Source organism: Prionailurus viverrinus, chromosome A1, assembly GCF_022837055.1.
Source record: "Prionailurus viverrinus isolate Anna chromosome A1, UM_Priviv_1.0, whole genome shotgun sequence".
NCBI classification, from domain to species: domain Eukaryota; kingdom Metazoa; phylum Chordata; class Mammalia; order Carnivora; family Felidae; genus Prionailurus; species Prionailurus viverrinus.
The window spans coordinates 177,347,568-177,370,245 of NC_062561.1; the positions used below are offsets into that span (position 1 = coordinate 177,347,568).

The window sequence follows — 22,678 nt, forward strand, 5'->3', positions numbered from 1 at the left end:
ACGTTTAAAATGATTCCATTTGTATATGTCCAGAATAGACAAACCTCTAGAGACAGAAAGTAGACAGATTTGTGGTTGTCCAGAGCTGAGGGGGTAGGAGATGGGGGAGAGGGTTGAGGCGGATGGCTAAAGCCTACAGGTCTCTTTTGGGAGTGATGAAAATGTCCCCAAATTAATTGCATGATGATTGCACAGCTCTGTGGTTATACTAAAAAATCACTGAATTGTGTATTTTAAGGGGATGAATTGTATGGTATATGATTAAATATCTATTAGATCTCAATGAAGGTGTTACCAAAGAGGAGGAGGAGGGGGGGGACTTAAATTTCTCCCTCTCTTTCTCTCTCTCAGCCAATCTTATTGAGGGAAGCCCCTCCCTCTCGTCGGTGAAGGTTTTCGGGCAACCCTGCATCAGCCTGGTCCCCTTCTCCAGCTGCCCGAGTGTGTGTGTGTGTGTGAACGAGGGTGGAGAGGACAGCGTCTTGCTTCCTCTCCAGTTGATGTGACTCTAGGAGGCAGCCACGTGCAATAAAAGAAAATATGCACAAATCCTGTAGTGAGTCCTGCGTCCGAATCCTAGCACTGTCACGTTCCATCTGTGGGACGTTGAGCAAGTCAGGGCACCTCTCTGAGCCTCTTTCTCCTCTGCCCAGCGCTGGAGATCGTGTGCCTCACTCAGTGAGAGCTCTAGAAACAGCAGCAAAACCAGGATTTGATCCGGGCTGAGCCACCAGCGTGAGGCGCGCCCCCCTGCAGGAAGCATCCAGTGGCGCGGAGGGCCTCCCGGAGGCTTCGGAAGCCAAGGACCGGAGCGGTAGCCCTCAGAGTCGTCCCCCACCCCCAACCCCGGGCCCGGAAGGAAGCCAGGGCAGTGGAGGGGCCCCGCGGCCAGAGCGGGGAGCCGAGTTGAGGGCCGGGAGCCGGGCCGCAGCCGCCGCTGCTCATCCATCAGCCGGACGAAGAGCAGAGGCGCGCTCTCGGCCCTCTGTTTGCTTTCTCGCCAATTATTGCCGCGCCGCAGCCCCTTTGTTGATACAGTAGTCCGAAAAAGTGCTAATGTTCATTTATCAGGGGGCCCGCCGGGGACTCCCACGAGTTGCGATTCTTCCCAAAATATAAACATGGGGCGAGCGTCCCAGACAGAAACCCCCATCTGTTTCCCCGGCGCGGGCGGAGAGCGAGGCGTTGTTGAAGATAAAGCCGCGGATAACGCCGCCTGTCTCCAATGGACGTCTCCCCGGCGCATTAATGACATTCCCGGTGATAGTTCCAGCTTATCTTTCAATTAATCATATATACCTTTTGCGGCCGGCCCTGCTGATTGCAGGAAAGGGGGGGCGGCTTGGGCCGTGCCGATCGCTTTTTCAATTAATAATATTTTATGCGCGCAGAATGCGCTCAAGTCATCTGGAATTTGGCTCATCTTAAAGCCCCAACTCTTTAAAAGGCGAGGAAATAGATGGATAGATTTTTCGATCTCTCCTCTCTGCCTCCTTTTCTCTCTCTCTCTCTCTCTCTCTCTCTCTCTCCCTCTCTCTCTCTCTGCTTCTCTCTAGGCTGAAAGCTGTTTGTTTGTCCTGCTAGTTCGGCCAAAGTGCGGCTTAGAGAGGCGGCCAGGTTGGGTCAGCCGCCCTTGGGAAGGAAGACGTGTCCCTAGTGAGTCTGGAGAATCAAGTTTCGTACCTCCCCACCCCCAACCACTGTAACTTCTATTTAAAGAAAACAAAAAGTTTTAGTCACTCAGAAAGTGAGGACTGCAAAGAAAAGTTAGCAATTGCTCTTGGACATTTCTCTGTGGACACCAGCATGGGTCGCCCAGTTTCCATTTTGCTGGTATTTATCCCTTTTTTTTTTTTTCTTTGCTGGATTTCCTCTCTCTGGTAACGCTAAGGTCTGTTTTAGAGCCGAGGGAAACTACAATTGGATTCACTGAGGGTATAGGGAGTGGAGAAGCCACTGATTTCGTCCAAATAGGGAAGGTTTTCTTTCCTCCCCTTTTCATGACAGCTGACCCACAGGTCTATCTGTCAGCCCTGGGAACCATACCCGAAAATAGGTGATAAATCTTAACCGCCTTGATTTGCAAAGGAAATGCCAAGGTGTTTTTTTTTTTCTTCCTGCAGAACTATCTCTTAAACACGCGCGCGCACACACACACACACACACACACACACACGGGGAAAAAAAAAACTACTAAAAACAGGGATCCCGGATGCAGCCTCAATGTCCCCCATTAAACGGTAATATTTCAGGCGCTGGCTCACACTAATCTTTCAAACTGTCATCGCAAACCGCCCGACCAGCCTATTCACTTAACAGCGCTCCCAGGACCCTCGCTTGGAGCTCTTTTGAATGAGACATTTAATTGAATCGGATGTGGCTCGTTTGCCAGACGTCACCGCCTAGGCGATAGGCATCCTTCCCCACTCCCCCCCTGCCAAAATCTTCAAAGGCGAGGTAGGCCCCCAAACTAGGTTAGTTGAGGACGATAACCAAAAGCATTGCGCAGAAGGGCAGAAGAGAGGCCACTGGTCTGCAGGTCCCTCAAGGAAGAACCCGAGTTGGGGCCTTGGGAGATGGGTGAATGCCAAGGGTTTCTGAGGCTTGAGAGCACCTCCCCCCACCCCCCCCCCCCGCCCTCCCCCCGCCCTCCACACATTTGAAAAAGGTATCTCTCTGCAGACCCAACTAAAGATTCCAGAAATGCACGTCGACCCTGGCTGGAAAATTCAAAGATAGATTTCCACCACGAAGGCCTGGGCCTGGTACTGGCACCTGGCTCCTGGAAGTCGGATCCGAGAGCTGCGAGACCGCGGGAGAGCCTCGCGGGGGTCCACTCTCCTTCGCCCTAACCCGAAGGCCACAGGTCCTGGGAGTGCGGGTTTGACGGGGCCTCCGTAAAGATACCAATGATAGGCCTGTGCTTAATCTGATCTCGCCCTTCCCTGAGGCGCTGCCATACGGCTCACCGCCCCGCTTGAGCACCCAAAGGTCCATGTCCCGGACAGACACCATCCTGTCCCTCTTGTTACCAAACTTGTGCGTTGCCTCGGTGCTTCAAGTGTGAATTCAGGAGTCTCGGCTCTACGCCATGTCCTTGGCTTGCCTTTGCCCCTGCGCGCCACTCTTTTACTCCAAGCACTTCTACCCCAGTCCCCAAACACGTACTTTGCTAAAAGCTGAGCCTCCCAAGTCTCCATTCTTACCAAGTCCCCGCACCACGCCCGCGCCTTCCTGGCATAAGTCTGGGTTATGCCTTGTGAAAATCGATGCGGTTCTCCTAACAAGCACCACCAACTGGAGATAAAGTTAAGACAGCGACCTTAACCTGGGGGCCATTCTGCCTGCCTGGATCTTGAAACTGTACACAAAACAGAGCGCCTCTCTGCAGTATTCTGGGGGTGAGGGATAGCCCAAGCTTTCATCAGATCTCCCAAGAAACTAGGATGAGGTGGACCAGCACAGGGTCTGGCCGGGTAGGTAGCTTGCACTCCTGAAACATTGGTAGATTTGTCAGATGGAGATCACTTCTTAACTGACCCTGGGGCTAAAAATTAACACCCCGTGTGCCCAGCCCTTCCCCCATGCTCCTGGCCCCGCTGCCACTGCCGTGGGATGCCCTCCTGGGAGCCAAAGCCAGCACAGAGATGTCTGAGAAATCCCTTCCGCGATGGGTTCCGGGGATCCCTGCCTGCCTGCCTGAGAACTAAACCTGGGCTGGAGCCTGAGGTGCTGGGGCTGATGAGGCCTAGAGGCCTTGCTGCTAGGCTGGAAGGACAGGGGAAAGTAGGAGGCAGGAATAGTGGGCTCCAGAAAAGGAGAAACTAGGTGGTTGGGGAGCTAGGTCGCCCTAGAAGACAGTTCTCTTCTGGGAAGCTGAGCTGACTGCTGGGATTCTGGCTTTGTTTCATTATTAAGGGGATGGTCATCTCTGAGAGGAGGCTGATAGCGACTGACGCCCCCTGCAGTTGTGTGTGTGTATAACCTACACTACTACCATAGAAGGTGGCCACCCACAACCCCACAACTGCCCTAGGGTTCCTGCCCTGTTCCTAGGGTACGGGGCACTACTGGGGCATGACCGGCCCTGTAAGTCAAGCCAAACAGAACCCCCAAATTACCCAGAATCTCCCCCTCCTGCCATTACCCCAGAGCAAACTTTCTCCCCGGTGCTTCTCTTCTTATACAAAGTCTTCCCTTGCATAAAAAAGTCTTTAAGACTCCTGGAAATGACTTCCCCTCCCCCCCAGCTCCCCACCCAATCCTTCGCTCCTGCATTCCGTTTTCGGTGCCAAGGAACATTTCTTCAACCCCCAGATCCACCCAACCTGGCCCAGACTCCATATCTAGAGAAGAATTAGGTCCTTTCTTGTATATGCGCCTCAGTGGGGGTTTCAGGCTAGTACCGTGGAGAAATCTCAGGCTACAGGAGCAATAGGAGAGCCTTCCAAATGCTTCGCGGCCCCTTTAAAAAGCTGAACAGGATTTTTTTTTTTTTTTTTTTTTTTAGCCCTATGACTATATTAGGTGACACGAAACTGCTCATCGCTCCTGTCATCGGGGCCCCCGGCCCAATGGCAGCCTGAGTCCCCCTCCTCTGGCCTGGTCCCGCCTCTCCTGCCCCTTGTGCTCCGCACTACCTGCCGCCTGGCCACAACCCGAGCAGGGAGGCGGGTGCGCGGGCGGGTGGCGGGCACCATGAAGGGAGGCTGCCAAAGGCCGTGGGCAGCGCTGCTCTCTGCCGCCCACCTGGCGCTGTGAGACGCGCGCTGCCACCATGTTCCCCAGCCCTGCGCTCACGCCCACGCCGTTCTCGGTCAAAGACATCCTGAACCTGGAGCAGCAGCAGCGCAGTCTGGCTGCCGGGGAGCTCTCCGCGCGCCTGGAGGCCACCCTGGCGCCCGCCTCCTGCATGCTGGCCGCCTTCAAGCCCGAGGCCTACGCGGGGCCGGAGGCCGCGGCGCCCGCCCTCCCGGAGCTGCGCGCCGAGCTGGGCCCCGCGCCCTCGCCCGCCAAGTGTGCGCCTGCCTTCCCGGGAGCCCCCGCCTTCTATCCGCGTGCCTATGGCGACCCCGACCCTGCCAAGGATCCTCGAGCAGATAAGAAAGGTGAGAAGGAAACACAAGCCCCTGCTCCCTCCTGGGGTCGCTTTTGTGTCCCCAGCCGCCGCCTAGAAACTCTGGCCTGGGTGGAGGAGACGCGAGTGCTTGGGCGGAGGGCCGAACGCAGGGGGTTCTGATCCTGAGAGACAAGGTCGTCGCCAGGGCCCCTGAGCCCCGCATCCAATCGGAGGTTTAAAAGAAATGCTGGATTGAGATGATCAGAAACAAGAGACAAAAGAATATATATATATATATATATATATATACATATATATATATATATATATATTTTTTTTTTTTTTTTGGCCTAACAAAGCCCCAGGAGGCAGCAGCCTCACTCAACGAAGTTAGCTATCGGTTTGTGGCACACAGAATAGAGAAAGAGATATTCTGTGTTAGGATTGTTGGCGTTGTTTTTTAAATCTCTTCTGGATTTTTAAAGGTCTTTTCAGAATCTGCCAAAAACACCTAAACACAAGTTAAAATTCTGCACAACAGACATAATTTTGCTGGTCACAACTGGAGAAAGGTCCAGGACCTTCTATAGCCCACCGGTAACCCGGGTTTGTGGGGTTTTTCCTCCTTTGTGCCAGGACAGTGGAATCTTTGGGAACAAAGGCCTTGAGTTTAAAATGAGATACTGCCGGACCCTCAAGAATCTGATTAGCAGCTTTATTTTTCTGGCACAACTTCCCCAGGCGACCAGGGCCCAGGGGTTCTCTCCTGGAAAAAGTTAGGAAATGCCGCGCGGTAAAGTCGCGAGGCAATGGAGGAGATGACTGAGGAAGGTGCCCGCATCTCTCCGAATGCCATCCCAGGATCGGGGAGAGGGGAGAGGCTGGCCCTGGAGCAGAAAGGGAAACGCTGGGGAGACTTTGTTCCAACACAGGGTCAGGGCGAATCCGAGGTGGCAGGGGGCGCCGGGCGAAGGGCCGCCATGAACCGAGAAGGGATCTTTCTGGCCTAGAGAGGTTTGTCTAGGAGCAAAGGGAAGGCCCGGAGACAGCCGCTGGCGGGTCAATTCCATTGACCGCTACCAATTCGACTCCAACTCGAGTAGGCGGGCCGGGCAGGTTCCGAGGCTCCCTGACCACCCGCGGTTTCTTGGGCGCCGGACAAGCCCCGTGGCGGCTTCGACCAGCAAACCAACACCTTTTCCCCTTCAGTTTCTTCGGGGTTCTGTAATTTTGAGACAGTGTGACCGATCCTGGGGTGAGGCCTTGGTTCCCTTCACTCAAATTCTCAAGCCAGAGTAGCCTTAATCTAATTCGCCCCAGGGCATCACCCGGTTTTATTTTCTTTGCAGCCTGAAATCTTAAGTCACAGTCCGTCTCCCTCACTAGAATGTGAATCCCCCCCCCCCCCCCCCCCCCCGCAGGACAAGGACCTCTGGTGTTTTGCTCTCCAGTGCCGGGAGCCATGCCTGGCATATAGTAAGCGTTCAACAAATGCTAACTGGGGGTCGGAAAGCGAGCTGTCGGTGGCGCCCAGTGCACGCGGCAGAGGAGACGCAGCCAAGCTGGGCGCTCCAGACAGGTCGGGGGTGGCACCCGCTAGGGCTAATTACCTCGCAGGCGCTTCGCGGATCGGGCCGCTCCGACCTGATCCGGCGTCCTTCTGCCCCTTTGTTTCCCCGCAGAGCTGTGCTCGCTGCAGAAGGCGGTGGAGCTGGAGAAGCCGGAGGCCGACGGCGCCGAACGACCCAGGGCGCGGCGGCGGAGGAAGCCACGCGTGCTCTTCTCACAGGCGCAGGTCTACGAGCTGGAGCGGCGCTTCAAGCAGCAGCGGTACCTGTCCGCGCCTGAGCGCGACCAGCTAGCCAGCGTGCTGAAGCTCACGTCCACGCAGGTCAAGATCTGGTTCCAGAACCGGCGCTACAAATGCAAGCGGCAGCGGCAGGACCAGACTCTGGAGCTGGTGGGGCTGCCCCCGCCGCCGCCGCCGCCGGCCCGCAGGATCGCGGTGCCCGTGCTGGTGCGCGATGGCAAGCCGTGCCTAGGGGACTCGGCGCCCTACGCGCCGGCTTACGGCGTGGGCCTCAACGCCTACGGCTATAACGCCTACCCCGCCTACCCGGGTTACGGTAGCGCGGCCTGCAACCCTGGCTACAGCTGCGCCGCTGCTTACCCGGCCGGGCCGCCCCCGGCGCAGTCGGCCACGGCCGCCACCAACAACAACTTCGTGAACTTCAGCGTCGGGGACTTGAACGCGGTGCAGAGCCCCGGGATTCCGCAGGGCAACTCGGGAGTGTCCACGCTGCACGGTATCCGAGCCTGGTAGGGAAGGGCCCTACCTGGGGCGCCCCGACCGATCCCATCTCTAAAGAGGGACACGGACTCTCGGGGGAGGGAGGACCCCCTGACGTGTCTCCGAGTCCCTTGGATTTCACGTTCACTCCCGCAGGGGCCTAGGAGCTTTTTCGGCCCTATGCCCCTTTGTCCCCATGCTCGGGAGAGTTTGTGGCCGCGTTTACAGAGCTTGCGGCGAACGATCCCGCAACCTGGTGCCTCAGCCGTCGTCCCGAGTGCCCTCCAAACGGCCACGGGCACCCCCAACCGGCTGAACACGGGCCAGTTGGGACTGGGAGCCCGGGTGCACCTTTCTTCGAGCCTGGGCCCGGCGCCCGGGCCCTTGCTGCCTTGCCGCCGCCCACCCACCCGTATTTATGTTTTTACCTGTTGTTGTAAGAAATGAGAATTCCCTTCTCATTAAAGAGAGTGCGCTGATCCGCATGTGTGCTTCTTTCGGCTTGCGGTGCTCGAGAAACTGACTTTTGAAGGGATTTTTAAAAATATTTATTTATGTTTGAGAGATAAGGCGCGCGTGCCCGCAGAGGAGGGGCAGAGAGAGACGGGGCGGGCGGGGGGGGAGGGGCGCAGAGGATCCGAAGGGGGCTCCGCGCTGACTCCAGAGAGTCGGCGGCGGCCGTGGGCTTCCAATCGTGAGATCATGACCTGAGCAAAGTCCGAGGCTCAACCGACTGAGCTACCCGCCCCGCCCCCCAAACTGAATTTTAGAAAGCAGAGCATGCGTCCCGTCTGGTTTAGAGTTGCAGGTATAGGCATTCACTGAGCAAACATGATGATGATGATTATGATGATGATGATGATGATGATAAACAACTCATGCTGGGTCCTTTGTTAGATACTTCCTGGCATCGTCTGGTGTAATCTTCAATAATGCCCAAAAAGGAGGTCCGATTTTAAAGTTGGGCAGCTCCTTGAGAGGTCTAATGACTTGCCTGTGAGTAAACAGCCAGTTGTGGTAGAGGTTCTACTCCAGGTCTCACTTCACAGAGGGCCCTTGCCAGAACTCCCAACCTTACCTCCTTGAACCCTACCAGTCCCGCACAACTGAGGGGCTGGGCATTAAATGGAGAGCAAAGGGACCTGGGTCCTAGGCAGTTCGAGCACACCATAATTCATCCTGCTTGAAAGAACACCTTAGTCCATTTTACAGTCCTGTTTCTAGATGGGAAAATCTAGAATCGAAAAGCGCTTGTCAAGCTTCCCTGAACTCCCCAGCCCCGCCAGGAAGAGGGCCTGTGACCCGTGGCCCCAGCCTCACCAGCTGGTAGGCTCCAGGGAGAGGTGTCCTGTCCACCTCGCTCACTCCAGCTGTGGCTGTGCCACAAGAATTCACAGTGTCAGGGAACCTCCCACCCAAACCCCACTGCCGTCCTCTCTTCTCCGCATTTAACGAATTTTGCTATAGTTGTGACCTGTGAATGCTACCGTCCAGGTTTTACAGATGAGAAACAGGCTCGGGGAAATTAAGCTAAAAACCTGCTCACTGTGAGACTTGTTCGCTGCACGCCTTGGTTTCTTCGTCTGTAAAATGTGGATGACAAGAATACCTTGCTCTGAGCCCAGCTCCTACCAGTGAGTCTCTTCTGATTCCAGCCTCCAGGGTTGGAGGAACTAACTGCGCTTCTTAAAGGGGATGAAAGGGTGGGGGGCGGGGAGGAGTCCAAGCTTCGAGTTCTAGTGGAATATAGGTTTTTCTGAGAGTTCCCCCCAGAAATCGCTGGGCTGGCCTCGTGGGGCTTAAGGCATTTGGCGTAGAACTCCTGGTCGCAGCCAAAATATTGCTTGCAGCCTTCAGGGACCCAACACGACTCATGTGCCTTAGTGCCGGGAAGAGTCGCCGCCAAGCCAACCAGGAGCCCTCCTGCTGACGTGCTGGGGCCCATGCAGCACTGCCAATGCCTGTCCTGTCGTCTCTTTGGGTAAGTGTTGCCCTCAGACCCGCCACACCCTGCCAGTGAAAGACGGGAAGATGCCAAGAGGTTCCAAAAGCTACTGCTTTCTGGGAGCCGTGCGAGGTGCTGAGCTGGATGCCACGGGGAGCACACAATCCATCATCGCAGGGTTCTGCACTTGGCTTTGTGAAGAAGGGGAAACGGCTGAGCTCAGGGCTTGGCTTTGGGCCCCCGGAGTTATTCCCCCTGCTCTAAGGTCCAAGCCAGGCTGGCCAGCGCCACGGGGAAGAGGATGTGTTCAGTTCAGTCCCAGCGTTCCTTGCTCTGGGCCTGACTCTGCTTTGTGCCTTTACCTCCAGCGTGTTGGGCGCTCCCTATCCCTCTCAGTGATGCATGCCTTGGTCCCATCTCCTAGAGGGGCACACTGAGGCTCCGCCAGGCCACCAGACCAGCTCTGAAGCCCGATGGCACTCTCCTACCATGCATACCCGGCCCACAGGCGGCCTAACTCACACACTCACGAAAATTCTTCTATCTGGAATTCACGCATGTTTGAGCTCTTAATCAGATCAGCGTATTTGCCCACAACCTCCTGGGGTCCTACACATTCATTGGCCTTTTTCATCTTACACAGGTCTACGGTAACATTAGAGAGAATATTTCTTTCAGTTAACATTATACAGTGAGGATTTTTCTTTTTTAAAATTAATTAGTTTAAGTAAACTCTACCCCAACCTGGGGTTTGAACTCACCACGGTAGATCAAAAGTCCATGTTCTGCGGACTGAGCCAGCTAGACACCCCTCGTGAGGATTTTTCTATGATGACTCTCTGTCCTGTCCCTCCAGGGACCAGCTGAGTGACTGCAATATCTGTCACAAACGGATAACAATACCTGGCTGGCACTGGGCTTGTCAATTGCCGGGACTCCCGACTAAATAAATGCTTTATAGGAGTTCTCTAATCCATCTTAATTTGCAAACGATGAAACTGAGGGCCCGAGGTTACGGTAATGGTCAGGGTCATACATTTCCCCAGCGTGGAGCTGGGAAACCCATCAGGCTTGTACTGAGTGGCAGCGGGGGGTTCCATGGTGAAGAAACACGAGCCTGCCACGTTAGGTGGCTCTCTTCCAGAAAGGTGCAGCGGGACCCTGCTTCTGGCCAAGTCACAGAGCCGACCCCACTCTCTCACCAGGACGGTGAAGAGTCTCAGGCTTCATATTCAGGCTCGTTATGCGGTAAACTGTAGTGCGTGGAGTTCAGGGAAGCGCCGGCCGAGGGTGTCGGATCCGGAAGCCAGGGGGCGGGGACCCGCAGGGTCAGAAGTATCCTAAACGCCCGCGTTTACACAGTGATCTCTTCCCAAATTAAATCCGTAGCGCTTGTTTTGTTTTTCAAGTATTACACAAACGACGCGCGCAGCGAGAAAATTGAACCAGGACACAAAATTAAGAAACAGATGAGAAGTGCGGGCCACCTCCGAGGTGGCACAGTGCTCAAGGATTGGGGTGGCGCAGGCAGGTTCCGCATTCCGGAAATTATTATATTTAATAATTTTTTAAAAAATCAAAGAAGGACGCCCCGGTTAAAAAAAAACAATGAGAGAGGGGGCACCTGGGTGGCTCAGTCGGTTAAACGTTGTACTTCGGCTCAGGTCATGATCTCACCGTTCGCGGGTTTGAGCCCCACGTCGCGCTGTGTGCTGACAGCTCGGAGCGTGGAACCTGCTTCGGATTCTGTGTCTCCCTTGCTCTCTGCCCCTCCCCCGCTCACGCTGTCTCTTTCAAATATAAATAAATATTTTAAAAAGTTAAAGCAAACAAAACAATGAGAGCTACAAGGTGATATAGGAAAAGAGCTGGCTTCCGGGGCTCGGATGGAGTGGTAACCACAGAGCGGCGCCGCCCCGGGCGCAGGCTGGCAGAGGAGACGCGCGGCTGGGGTCTCACTCGGAAAGAGGCCAGACTACCCCGCCCTTCCCAGTGAAGCCGCACTCTGCCCGGAGGTCCTCTGGCCTCCTTGCGTTATTCCCAGCTAACAGATAAAGCTTTTGCCAAATCAGAATAGCTCCTGTTTTCTTATTTTGTACAGACACCTCTTAAATCAACACCATGTTGTGTATCTCAATACCTGTCTTGAAAAGGAGGCACAGAACCCGCAGGGATCGCTGCAGACCCCGGACCCTGGCAACAGCCAGGAACCCTACCCCGCCCCTTGCCTCCTCTGGGACGTCTTCCAAACTCAGGACTCAGGCTCAAGGCCCTGTACGGGAGGCGCAGTCCCAGGTCTTGCCTACTTGCCCCTCACGCTGGGCTCCTGGAAAAGGGGGCCCGTGGCTTGGGTTTCATTTATTTATCACTGTTGGCACAATACCACCTGCCAGGCACTGTCCTGAGCTCTTTACAAAATGGACCCATCTAATCCTCTTTCACACGTCTGAGTTCTTCTGCTGAGGAAATAGATGAAAAATCATTCTTAGGTTCAGAGAGGAGGAGTAACTCACCCAAGGTCACACAGCTGGTCAGTGCCAGAGCTTGGTTAAAAAACAAAACAAAACAAAACAAAACAAAAACCTAGGGAGGCTGGTTCTGAAACCTGAGCGCACAGCATCCTCCCACCCCCAGTTCAAAGAGTGGGCAACAAGGGGGCGCCTAGGCGGCTCAGTCTGTGAAACCTCCGACTTTGGCTCAGGTCATGATCTCGCGGTTTGGGAGTTCATTTGAGCCCCGCATCAGGCTCTCTGCTGCCAGTGCAGAGCTGCTTAGGCTCCTGTCTGCCTCTCTCTCTGCCTCTCCCCCTCTCGTGCACGCTGTCTCTCAAAAGTAGATAAACATTTTTTTCAAAAAGAGAGGGGAACAAGAAATGTTTGTCAACTGATTAAAGAGTACAGTAATAATATTAGCTAACGATTCTTTGAAGGCTTTTATGTACCAGGCATAACATGCCTATGAAATGGGTGCAATTAGTCTTCACTTGGGGCAGGAGAGGAAAAGAGCACAGAGAGATGTGACCCGCCCAAGATCTCCTAGTGGGGGAGGCATTGCAACTGGGATTCCAGGGGGGCAATCACCCCTCGCCCCACTCAGCGGCATCTCAGGAGACTTTACTGCAGAACAGGGTGGAAAATGAGCACCCCTCACAGCCTGGTCACCCAGAGCCACCACAGGCTCCTTACCCTGCTGCAACCCACAGCTGCATGGGATAACAATACATATTATTGCCTAACATCTGTTCGTGCTTGCTTTGTGCCAGGCCTAGGGCTAAGTGCTAACCCCGCAAATCTCATTCTGTTATTTCCCAAGGAGGAAACTGAAACCCAAAGAAGTTAAGGACACTGCCTCTCTAAGGCCACTCTGCTAGTGTGGACTGGGGGGAGCCCGTGCTTGAATCAGACGATGACGCCTGTAGAATCCTGGCTCTTTAAACCATTCTCAGCAGTTGTCCGACTTGCCAGAGGACACAACCTGCTGGAGGCTGGAACAAACCCAAACCCCTGCCTGCCCTGACTCCCTTGAATTGGACTCCCAGGGACAGAGCCTGGAAAACCGCATTTGTAACCAGGTGATTCTCATCATCTGGCAAGTTGCAGAACTGCAGCTCACAGAGGCCCCCAGACCCTCCAGGGTCTGGTTCTGGAGGACCTGGGAGAAACTGGAGTCAGATTTCCCCTCTCTAGGTCCTGCTCTTCCATCCCAGGGTCTCCGTGTGTCTGCTGTGATACAGTGGTTGTGCAGCAGCCAGGCAGTGTCGGGAATCCTGGGAGCAGGGAGGAGGGCAGAAAGAGGTAGAACCGAGGGGGTTGAGGTTGGGAGAGGTACTCTGGGACACACTTGTCTTGGCCCAGACCACAAAGCCACCCCTGTGGGCTATACAACCCAGGGCCTGCCAGTACTGCATAGGAGAGAAGAGAAATTTGGGGGGATTATTCAGAGACAGTCCATCCTTTCCTCCAGGCTCTAAGCTCCACTGTGGGGTCCCACAGGAAGGGGAGTAGAGGGAAACTAGCCTCAAGAGGGATTTATAGTGTGCTAGGCTTTCCACTGGCCCTCTGTGTGAGGCCATCAAAGCCCCACAATTAATTGGTCATCATGGGCTCCATTTTACCGATGTAGAAAGTGAGGCTTTAAAAGGTTTTGTCAGTTGCCCTGTTCCAACAGTTAGGAAGTAGTCAAGTTGAGTTCTAACACCAAACCCTCTTCTTTCCAGTACACCCCGCCCCCCAATTATCCTCACCCCACCCAGATTCCAGTTTACAGAAATCTCGATTGAAGCATTGACTCGCATTGGCTCCAACTGATTTCCTCTATCCCAACTTTTTAGGAGAGGTTTTTTTTTTTAAGCTGCTATATAGAAAGGAGTTCTTATTTGCAATGAATGCAACAGTTATTATTCATTATTGTTCTTTTGGAGCCCTCCATAAATCCCCATGCAATTTCAACAATAGGAAATATATCCTGCTAATGACCTTAGTTTAGCTCTCTCCTTACAAATTAAAAAGAATAGGGGCACCTGGATGGTTCAGTAGGTTAAGCGTCTGACCTCAGCTCAGGTCATGATCTCATGGTTCGTGAGTTTGAGCCCCATGTCGGGCTCTGCGCCGACAGCTCAGAGCCTGGCGCCTGCTTCAGATTCTGTGTCTCCCTCTCTCTCTCTGCCTTTCCCCCGACTTGTGCTCTGTCTCTCAAAAATAAATAAATATTTTAAAAAATTAAAAAAAAAAAAAAACTTAAAAAGAATAGTTTCCCCTTTTCTCCAACTCCAGACAAATATGACGCTCAGTTATCATCATGTTTGTCCTCACTGGTGGTTATTTGACTTACTTCCATGATCTAGAGTTCCTAGCCACCTAGATAAGGATCCAAGAGCCATTTGGAAAGATTTGAGGTTTAGAACATGTCAATAAAGAAATGATGGTTTAAAAGGTCCCTAAGTAATCCCAATCAAAATGGTAGTAGTGCGTATGTGTATAATGCAGCTTGACAAGCTGATTAGAAAATTCACATGGAACTGTAAAGAAAAGCCAAGATGCTCTTCAATAAGGAATAAGGAAAACAAGGGGGGGGGGGTTCTTTCCCCGTCAGTTAACATGGTAGTTAACCCGGTGTGGTTTTGGCACAAGGGCAGAAAAATGAACCAATGGAACAGAACAGGGCACCTAGAATCATATCTATACATGTATGATCCATAATACAGTAATGGATCATGTGGATTTTTTTTTTTTACATTTATTTATTTCTGAGAGACAAAGCACAAGTGTGGGAGGAGCAGAGAGAAAGAGACACAGAATCCAAAACAGGCTCCAGGCTCCGAGCTGTCAGCACAGAGCCCGACATGGGGCTCGGGCTCACAAACCAGGAGATCATGACCTGAGCCAAAGTCAGAGGCTTAACCAACTGAGCCATCCTGGCGCCCCCACAGTTACTTTTTTTTAAAAGTTTTTATTTATTTATTTTGAGAGACAGACTACAAGCAGGGGAGGGGCAGAGAGAGAGAGGAAGAATCCCAAGCAAGATCCACGTGCTATCAGTGCAGAGCTCAACACGGGGCTTGAACTCATGAACTGTGAGATTATGACCTGAGCCAAAATCAAGGGTCAGACACTCAACCGACTGAGCCACCCAGGTGCCCCCATAACACAATTATTTTTGCAGATTGGTGGGGAAAGGGTGGACTTTCCTAGAAAATAGTGCTTCATGAGACAAAAAAACAAATGAAATTAGACTCCTACCTCACACCATTCATGAAAACGAAATCAAGATTAATGAAACTTGTATAACACTTAGAAGGCAACGTAAGAAAAAATTTTATGACCTTCTGGTAGGAAAAGGTTACTTAAATATAACACCAAAACACATAAACTTAAAGGAAAAGATTGTCTCCGTTAGATATTGGCAATGCACATAGCCAACAGAACATTAGTATGCAGAATATATAATGAAATCCTAACACAATTCCTCAACACCACACTCCAGCCCTCTTTGGCTTCCTTGCTGTTTGCCACACAAACATGGCACATATCCCTGCCTCAGGGCCATTACATTGGCTGTTCTCTTTGTCTGGAATGACGTTCTCTCAGATATTTGTCTGGCTAATGCCTCATCTGTTTTAAGTTTTTACTCCAATGTCCTTATCATAAGGCTGACCCTGACTACTCTATTTAAAATTGCACACACATCCCCCCCTCCCGCACATGCATCCTCCTGGCAGTCCCTATTTTTTTTCCTTTAACCCTTGTCACCTTTTAATGTGCTTTTTTGTTTAGTGATGTATCCCAAGCATATAGAAGAGTACTTGGCACTTGTAGATGCTTAATAAAATGTGATGAATGAATAAATGAAGACAAATTATCCAAAAGGGAAGAGTGGACAAGTGAAATGAACAGGAATTTCATGGAGAAGGAAGTACAAATGTCCTCAAAATATATAAATACAATTAATCTATTCATTAATTAGAAAAACAAAAAGTCATGATGAGGTACTATAATTCACCCGCCAGACTGGCAAAAATCAGCCATTAGTAGCAGAAATTGGGAAAATAAGCATCATTGGGAACTATTCCTCTGAAAGAGGCATTACCAAGTAGAAAGCCTTTAGAAGACAGTTTGGCACAACTTAGTAAAGCTGAATAAGAGCCTCCCTTAGATCCAGCAATTCTATTTCTAGGCACATATCCCAGGGGTATTCTTATATATGTGCACCCAGAGACATATGTAATTATGTGGTTAAGTTCAAAATAGCTTTGTGTGTAACAGTATGGACTAGAAACAACCCAAATGCCTATCAGCAGTTGGATGGAAGAATCACACAGTGGAATATTATACACCAGTGAAAATGTAGGTACCACAGCCACACTTGTCAACATGAATCAATCTCAGAGATGAATCAGTGCTCAAAGGTGAGCAAAAGAAGCAAGACACCAAAGAATACAGACAATGAGATTCCATTTACATAATGGTGAAAATGGGCAAAACAAAATGACGTATTAGTTAGGATGTACACCTAGATGTCAAAACTATAAAGAAAAGCAAGTGAATGATGAACTCAAAATTCAAAGAGTGGTTGCCTCAGGGGGAGAGAGAGAGAGAAATGCAACTGGGGGGAGCTTTCAGTGGGGACTTGTGGGGTATGGCCATGGCCTATTTCCTGGTCTGGGTGATGAGTACTCAGTTCATTTTATCCTTCTTTAAACTATACATATATATGCTCTTTTTTAAAATTTTATTATTATTTAACTTTCCAATATGATTTACAGTTAAGTGCATAAATCTTACATGGTCAACTAAATTTTGCAAATTATAACACTCTTTTGTGTACATATGTAAAATCCTATATTTCACAATTTTAAAATACACGCCCAAAATTGATCATAATATCCTCAGTTTCAGGACTTAGCCTTAGAATAAGGAGGCTCTGCCCAAGACATATTTCAAAGTGAAAGAAAGCAAGATAAAAACTGTTTCCAGGAGGGTCTCAGGTATGTAAAAAAATAGTGTATACTTATTATTTCATATTATATGCTATTATGAATATTCTTTATATTGTCTAATGATCAACATTTTCCAGCTGTCAAATGTTATTTAGCCTGCTGTGCACTGAGCCCTTTCAAGCCATATGCCCATTCGGGCCGCTGACAATTCTGTGAAATTAACCCAGGTACTGTTTCAACTGAGGACACAGAGGCAAAGTGAATCAAGTCACTCAGCTACAGGCTGCAACCCTCCCCCCTCGCTCACAACAAACGGGGGGGGGGGGGGGGGTTGAAGTGGGAAGTAAATACGCCGACACGTGCCTGGCCAGTGGTAATCTTAAATTTTATACGAGGAAGGCTTCCTTAGGACTTCAAATCATTCAAGCCTGGGTTGCAGTAGGATTAAATGGAAAGTGCAATTCATATATCAAGTTTTTTTTTTAATTAAAAAAAATGCTTTTTATTTAATTTTGGGGGGGGGGGGGGGAGAGAACAAGCAGGGGAGGGGCAGAGGGAGAGGGAGACACAGAATCTGAAGCAGGCTCCAGGCTCTGACCTTCAGCACGGAGCCCGACGCGGGGCTCGAACTCACAAACTGTGAGATCATAACCTGAGCCGAAGTCAGGCACTTAACCAACTGAGCCACCCAGGTGCCTCCATATTTCAAGTTTTGCATCTAAAGGGAAATGATTATTTTTGGTATTATACTACTTCAAAAGCACAGGATTCAATTTATATACAACGTAAGATACAAACTCTGATTTCTTTACATTCGAAGTCTACTATAATGAGCATCAGAAACAAAATCAAAGTTTAAAAATATAAATATGTAGGGGCACCTGGGTGGCTTAGTATGTTGTGTATCCAACTCTTGATCTCAGCTCAGGTCTTGATCTCAGGGCTTGAGTTCAAGCCCCACATTGGGCTCCATGCTGGGTGTGAAGCCAACTTAAAAAAAAAAAAATAGAGACAGCAGTAGGTGGAGGCCCTCTTGGTGAACCAAGAGGCCTGGTAACTATGAACTAGAGATCACGGCCGGACAGAGAGAAAGGAGTGCGTTATCCTTCCTAGAAATGATGGTGCGTTTGCTCATTGTCTCCATTGCTACAGTGGAAGTTCCATGAGGGTAGGGGTTTGGGATTCTCAAGGTCTGGGACAGTTCCTGGCATAATGTGGACTAAATATTGACCACAAAGTGTTTTTTTTTTTAATTTTTTTTTAACCTTTATTTATTTTTGAGACAGAGAGAGACAGAGCATGAACGGGGGAGGGTCAGAGACAGGGAGACACAGAATCTGAAACAGGCTCCAGGCTCTGAGTTGTCAGCACAGAGCCCAACGCGGGGCTCGAACCCACGGACTGCAAGATCATGACCTGAGCCGAAGTCGGCCGCCCAACTGACTGAGCCACCCAGGCGCCCCGACCACAAAGTGCTTTTACATTCATCCTCAGTCTCCCAAACTTGACCATCATGCTGAGATGTTTCTGAGATATCAGAAACACAACACCCAAGCCCATGCCCTGGGGATTCCAATTCAGCCCAACTTCCAGGATGAGGCCCCAGAAACCAGGCTGATCCCAGAGTTTGGGCTACACGGCTGTGGTCTATGCTGGAACCTGAAGAATATCTGGGGGTATGAGTCTTACTTCCAAGGACTTCAGCCTTGATTCTCCCAGAGTCAAGAGATGTCCAGCCTTGGAGATGTCCAAGGCTGTCCAGACTTGTCCAAGTCTAAAGTCCAAGATGTCCAGCCTTGACCAGTCTAAAAGAAAGTCTTTAAGAGGAAGGGAGAAGTGTCTGTGTTTCAAAAGAGTTTGTTTAAAAGAATCAAAAAGCACCACAACACTGTATCAGGGTCATTATCCAAATCACTTGGCCTAGGTTTCATAAGAAATCAAAAGTCCTCAGAAAATAAAAAATAATGACTAACAAATTGACAACTTTAAAAAGTAGGCCTCATTTAAACAGCATTTTCACATCTACATACACACTCTAGAGAAATTCTTGCAAATGTGTACCTGGAGAACCATTGCCATTAGATCAAAGTCCCCCAAGCATCCCCCAGTAGCAGTGTGTCAGCACCAGTGCAACTCCATAAGGCCACTCAATTATAAAATGAAACAATAAATCCCACAAAACATGTAGGATTTCAATTTTAAAATGAACAAAGGACTTGTATAGACATTTCTCCAAAGAAGACATACAAATGGCCAATAAACACATGAAAAGATGCTCCAATATCATTCATCATTAAGGAAATGTAAATCAAAATCACAACGAGACACCATTTTGCACCCATTAAGGTGGCTACTATCAAAAGAACAGAAAATAACACGTTGTCGGTAAGGAGGTGGAGAAACGTGGCCATGTAAAATGGCGCAGCACCTGTGGAAAACAGTATGGCAATTCCTCAAAACTGAAACATGGAAGATCCATTTGATCCAGCGATTCTACATCAAGATATACACCCAAAAGAGGTAAAAGGAGAGACTCAAACAGACATTTGCACACTAATGTTTACAGCAGCATTATTCACAATAGCTAAGAGAAGCAATCCCAGTGTTCATCAGTGAATGAATGAATAAGTGTGCTATATATACATATAATGAAATATAATGAAGCCTTAAAAAGGAAGGGAATTCGATACGTGCTACAACACGAGTGAACCCTGGAGACCTTATGCGATGTGAAATAAGCCAGACACAAAAGAACAGATAGTGTATGGTTCCGCTCATAGGAGGACCTAGAGTAGTGAGATTTTATAGAGGTAGAAAGTACAATGGTGGTTGCCATGGGGCTGGGGGGAGGAGGAATGGGAAATTAGCGTTTAATGGATACAGAGTTTTAGTGTGGGAACACTAAAATGGCATATTAATAAAGTGTTCACCGTAATATCATTTTCAAGACAAAAAAATTGGAAACAACCTAAATATCCACCAATAAGCAACAAAATAAATGGTACATCCATGCAGTGAAACAGTACGTACTTATAATACAAAGAGTAAGGTGCTTCACTAACTGATAATGGAGCCAACTCCAAAAATTATTTTAAAAAGGAAGGTGACAAATGGATAAAGAAGATGTGGTTTATATATACAATGGAATGCTACCTGGCAATGAGAAAGAATGAAATCTGGCCATTTGCAGCAACGTGGATGGAACTGGAGGGTATTACGCTAAGTGAAATAAGTCAGTCAGAGAAAGATACCATATGTTTTCACTCATATGTGTATCTTGAGAAACTTAACAGAAGACCATGGGGGAGGGGAATGGGGGAAATAAAAGTTACAGGGAGGGAGGGAGGCAAACCATAAGAGACCCTTGGATACTGAGAACAAACTGAGGGTTGATGGGGGTTGGGGGAGAGGGGAAAGTGGGTGATGGGCATTGAGGAGGGCGCTTGTTGGGATGAGCACTGGGTGTTGTGTGGGAACCAATTTGACAATAAATTATATTTTAAAAATAATTTAAAAATAATAAAAATAATTAAAAGCTAATAAAACCCTGATATTGCACGAGTAAAAGATAAAAAATAAAAATAAATAAGAAAGCAAGGTGCAGACCAGTGAGTCTAAAATCTGCCACTTATGTAAAGGGGGCAAAAAGAAAAAAGAAGAGTCTCATGTATTTGCTTGTTTATGCATCAGGTATCTGTGCAAGGATGCAGTTCGTCACCAGATATCCTTTTGGGCTTTGTAAAAGTTTTCCAAACATTTAAAAAATGATTCGATATAACATTCAGACAGAATGAGGCATAAAACACATATGTGCAATTTTACTTATTGTAGTAAAGCAATACCCATGTAACTGCCACCCAAGTCGAGAAATATAATGTAGTTGGGAAAATCTACAATTAATCAAAACCTCCATCCTCCTTCTGGAGCTTAACACACTTCAGCTCCATTTCACCGCTCCTCATGTATAAGTTACTATTATCTGGTATTAGGGTTCTAGCCCCTCCTTTTTCTTAACCCACGTCTTACATTCAATGTCTGCTTATACTTGCCCACGTATTTACATCTTTCTTTGCTTTTTCGCTTGTCTTCTATCTCAAACCCCATATGAGCTTATTGTAATTTTTAAATGAATTAATACGTATTTTTAAGAATGATCACTCTTAATTTCTAATATGATAAACATCAATAAATACAACCAACAAACTAAAGCTCTTTGGGGTCCTCAATAATTTTTAAGAAGTGTAAAGTGTTCCTGGGAACAAAATGTTTGAGAATTTTGGGTTCTACTGGATTTTTGCTTTTTAACAAATCACTCCTTGATTTTCTCTCTGTGTGTGAGGAACTGGGTTCCTCCTGCCAGGTCTTTATCTTCCTGTTGCCTTGGGTATAAATGGAACAGCACTTCCCTCAGCTTTCAGAAAGCTGGCAACACCTTTTCTTTTCTTTTCTTTTTCTTTTTCTTTTCCTTTTTCTTTCTTTCTTTCTTTCTTTTTCTTTTTCTTTTTTGATTGTTGTGCAACCATCACTATTATTAGACTGAGATCTTTAATGATGATATTTTGCCACAGTGCTTCAAGATCTTTTTTTATTCTGGCAACTGCTACATTAATACAAAGCGTTTCTTGATTATGTGTTTTAGTAGGGTTTTTCTTTTTTTTAATATTTTTATTTATTTAAATTAAAAAAAATTTTTTAACGTTATTTCAATCCAAGCTAGTTAACATATAGTTAATAAAGATTTCAGGAGAATTTAGCGATTCATCACTTACCTATAACACCCAGTGCTCATCCCAATTGCCCTCCTTAATGCCCATCACCCACTTAGCCTACCCCTGACCCAACACCCCACCAGCAACCCTTAGTCTGTTCTCTGTATTTAAGAGTTTCTTGTGGTTTGCCTCCCTCTCTTTTGATCGTATTTTTTCTTCCCTTCCCCTATGTCCATCTGTTTTGTTTCTTAAATTCCACATATGTGTGAAATCATGATATTTGTCTTTCTCTGACTGACTAATCTCATTTAGCATAATACACTCTAGTTCCATCCACATTGTTGCAAATGGCAAAATTTCATTCTTTTTGATTGCCAAGTACTTTTCCATTGTATATATGTACCACATCTTTTTTTTTAATTTTTTAAATGTTTATTTATCTTTGAGAGACAGAGAGAGACAGAGTACAAGTGGGGGAGAGGTAGAGAGACAAAGAGGGACGCAGAATCCGAAGCAGGCTTCAGGCTCCGAGCTGTCAGCACAGAGCCCGATGCAGGGCTCAAACTCACGAGCTGTGAGATCATGACCTGAACCGAATTCAGATGCTTAACCGACTGAGCCACCCAGGTGCCTCTACCACATCTTCTTTATCATTTCGTCAGTCGATAGACATTCGGGCTCTTTCCATAATTTGGCTATTGGCGATAGCACCGCTATAAACATTGGGGTGCGTGTGCCCCTTCGAATCAGCATTTTTGTATCCTTTGGATAAATACCTAGCGGTGTAATTTCTGGGTTGTAGGGAATAGGGTTTTTCAAGTTACAACTATAGAAGGCATATGTTTCACAATGACAGCCGCATTTTGAGGGTTTTAAATTTCTGTAGTATCTCTTACCTTTTACCTGCAGTTACAAGAAATGAAATGGTAGGGGCGCCTGGGTGGCGCAGTCGGTTAAGCGTCCGACTTCAGCCAGGTCACGATCTTGCGGTCCGTGAGTTCGAGCCCCGCGTCGGGCTCTGGGCTGATGGCTCAGAGCCTGGAGCCTGTTTCCGATTCTGTGTCTCCCTCTCTCTCTGCCCCTCCCCTGTTCATGCTCTGTCTCTCTCTGTCCCAAAAATAAATAAACGTTGAAAAAAAAATTTAAAAAAAAAAACCATTAAAAAAAAAAAAAAGAAATGAAATGGTATTGGCTTAAGGTTCTGTGGTAGCACATGGTAGGAGCCGATTCTGGCTAAACA

General features: G+C 48.8%; 2 protein-coding genes across 2 annotated transcripts in view; one reads left to right on the forward strand and one right to left on the reverse strand.

Annotated features, from left to right (window-relative positions):
- LOC125168466 (uncharacterized) overlaps positions 1-22,678 on the reverse strand; it is a 428,202-nt gene that overhangs the window by 391,762 nt on the left and 13,762 nt on the right. The gene's annotated exons all lie outside the window — the stretch shown is intronic.
- NKX2-5 (NK2 homeobox 5) lies at positions 4,564-7,828 on the forward strand. Its single transcript, XM_047863647.1, has 2 exons — positions 4,564-5,108; positions 6,742-7,828. The coding sequence occupies exons 1-2, from the start codon at positions 4,778-4,780 to the stop codon at positions 7,380-7,382; spliced, it is 972 nt and encodes a 323-aa protein (XP_047719603.1). The 5' UTR covers positions 4,564-4,777; the 3' UTR covers positions 7,383-7,828.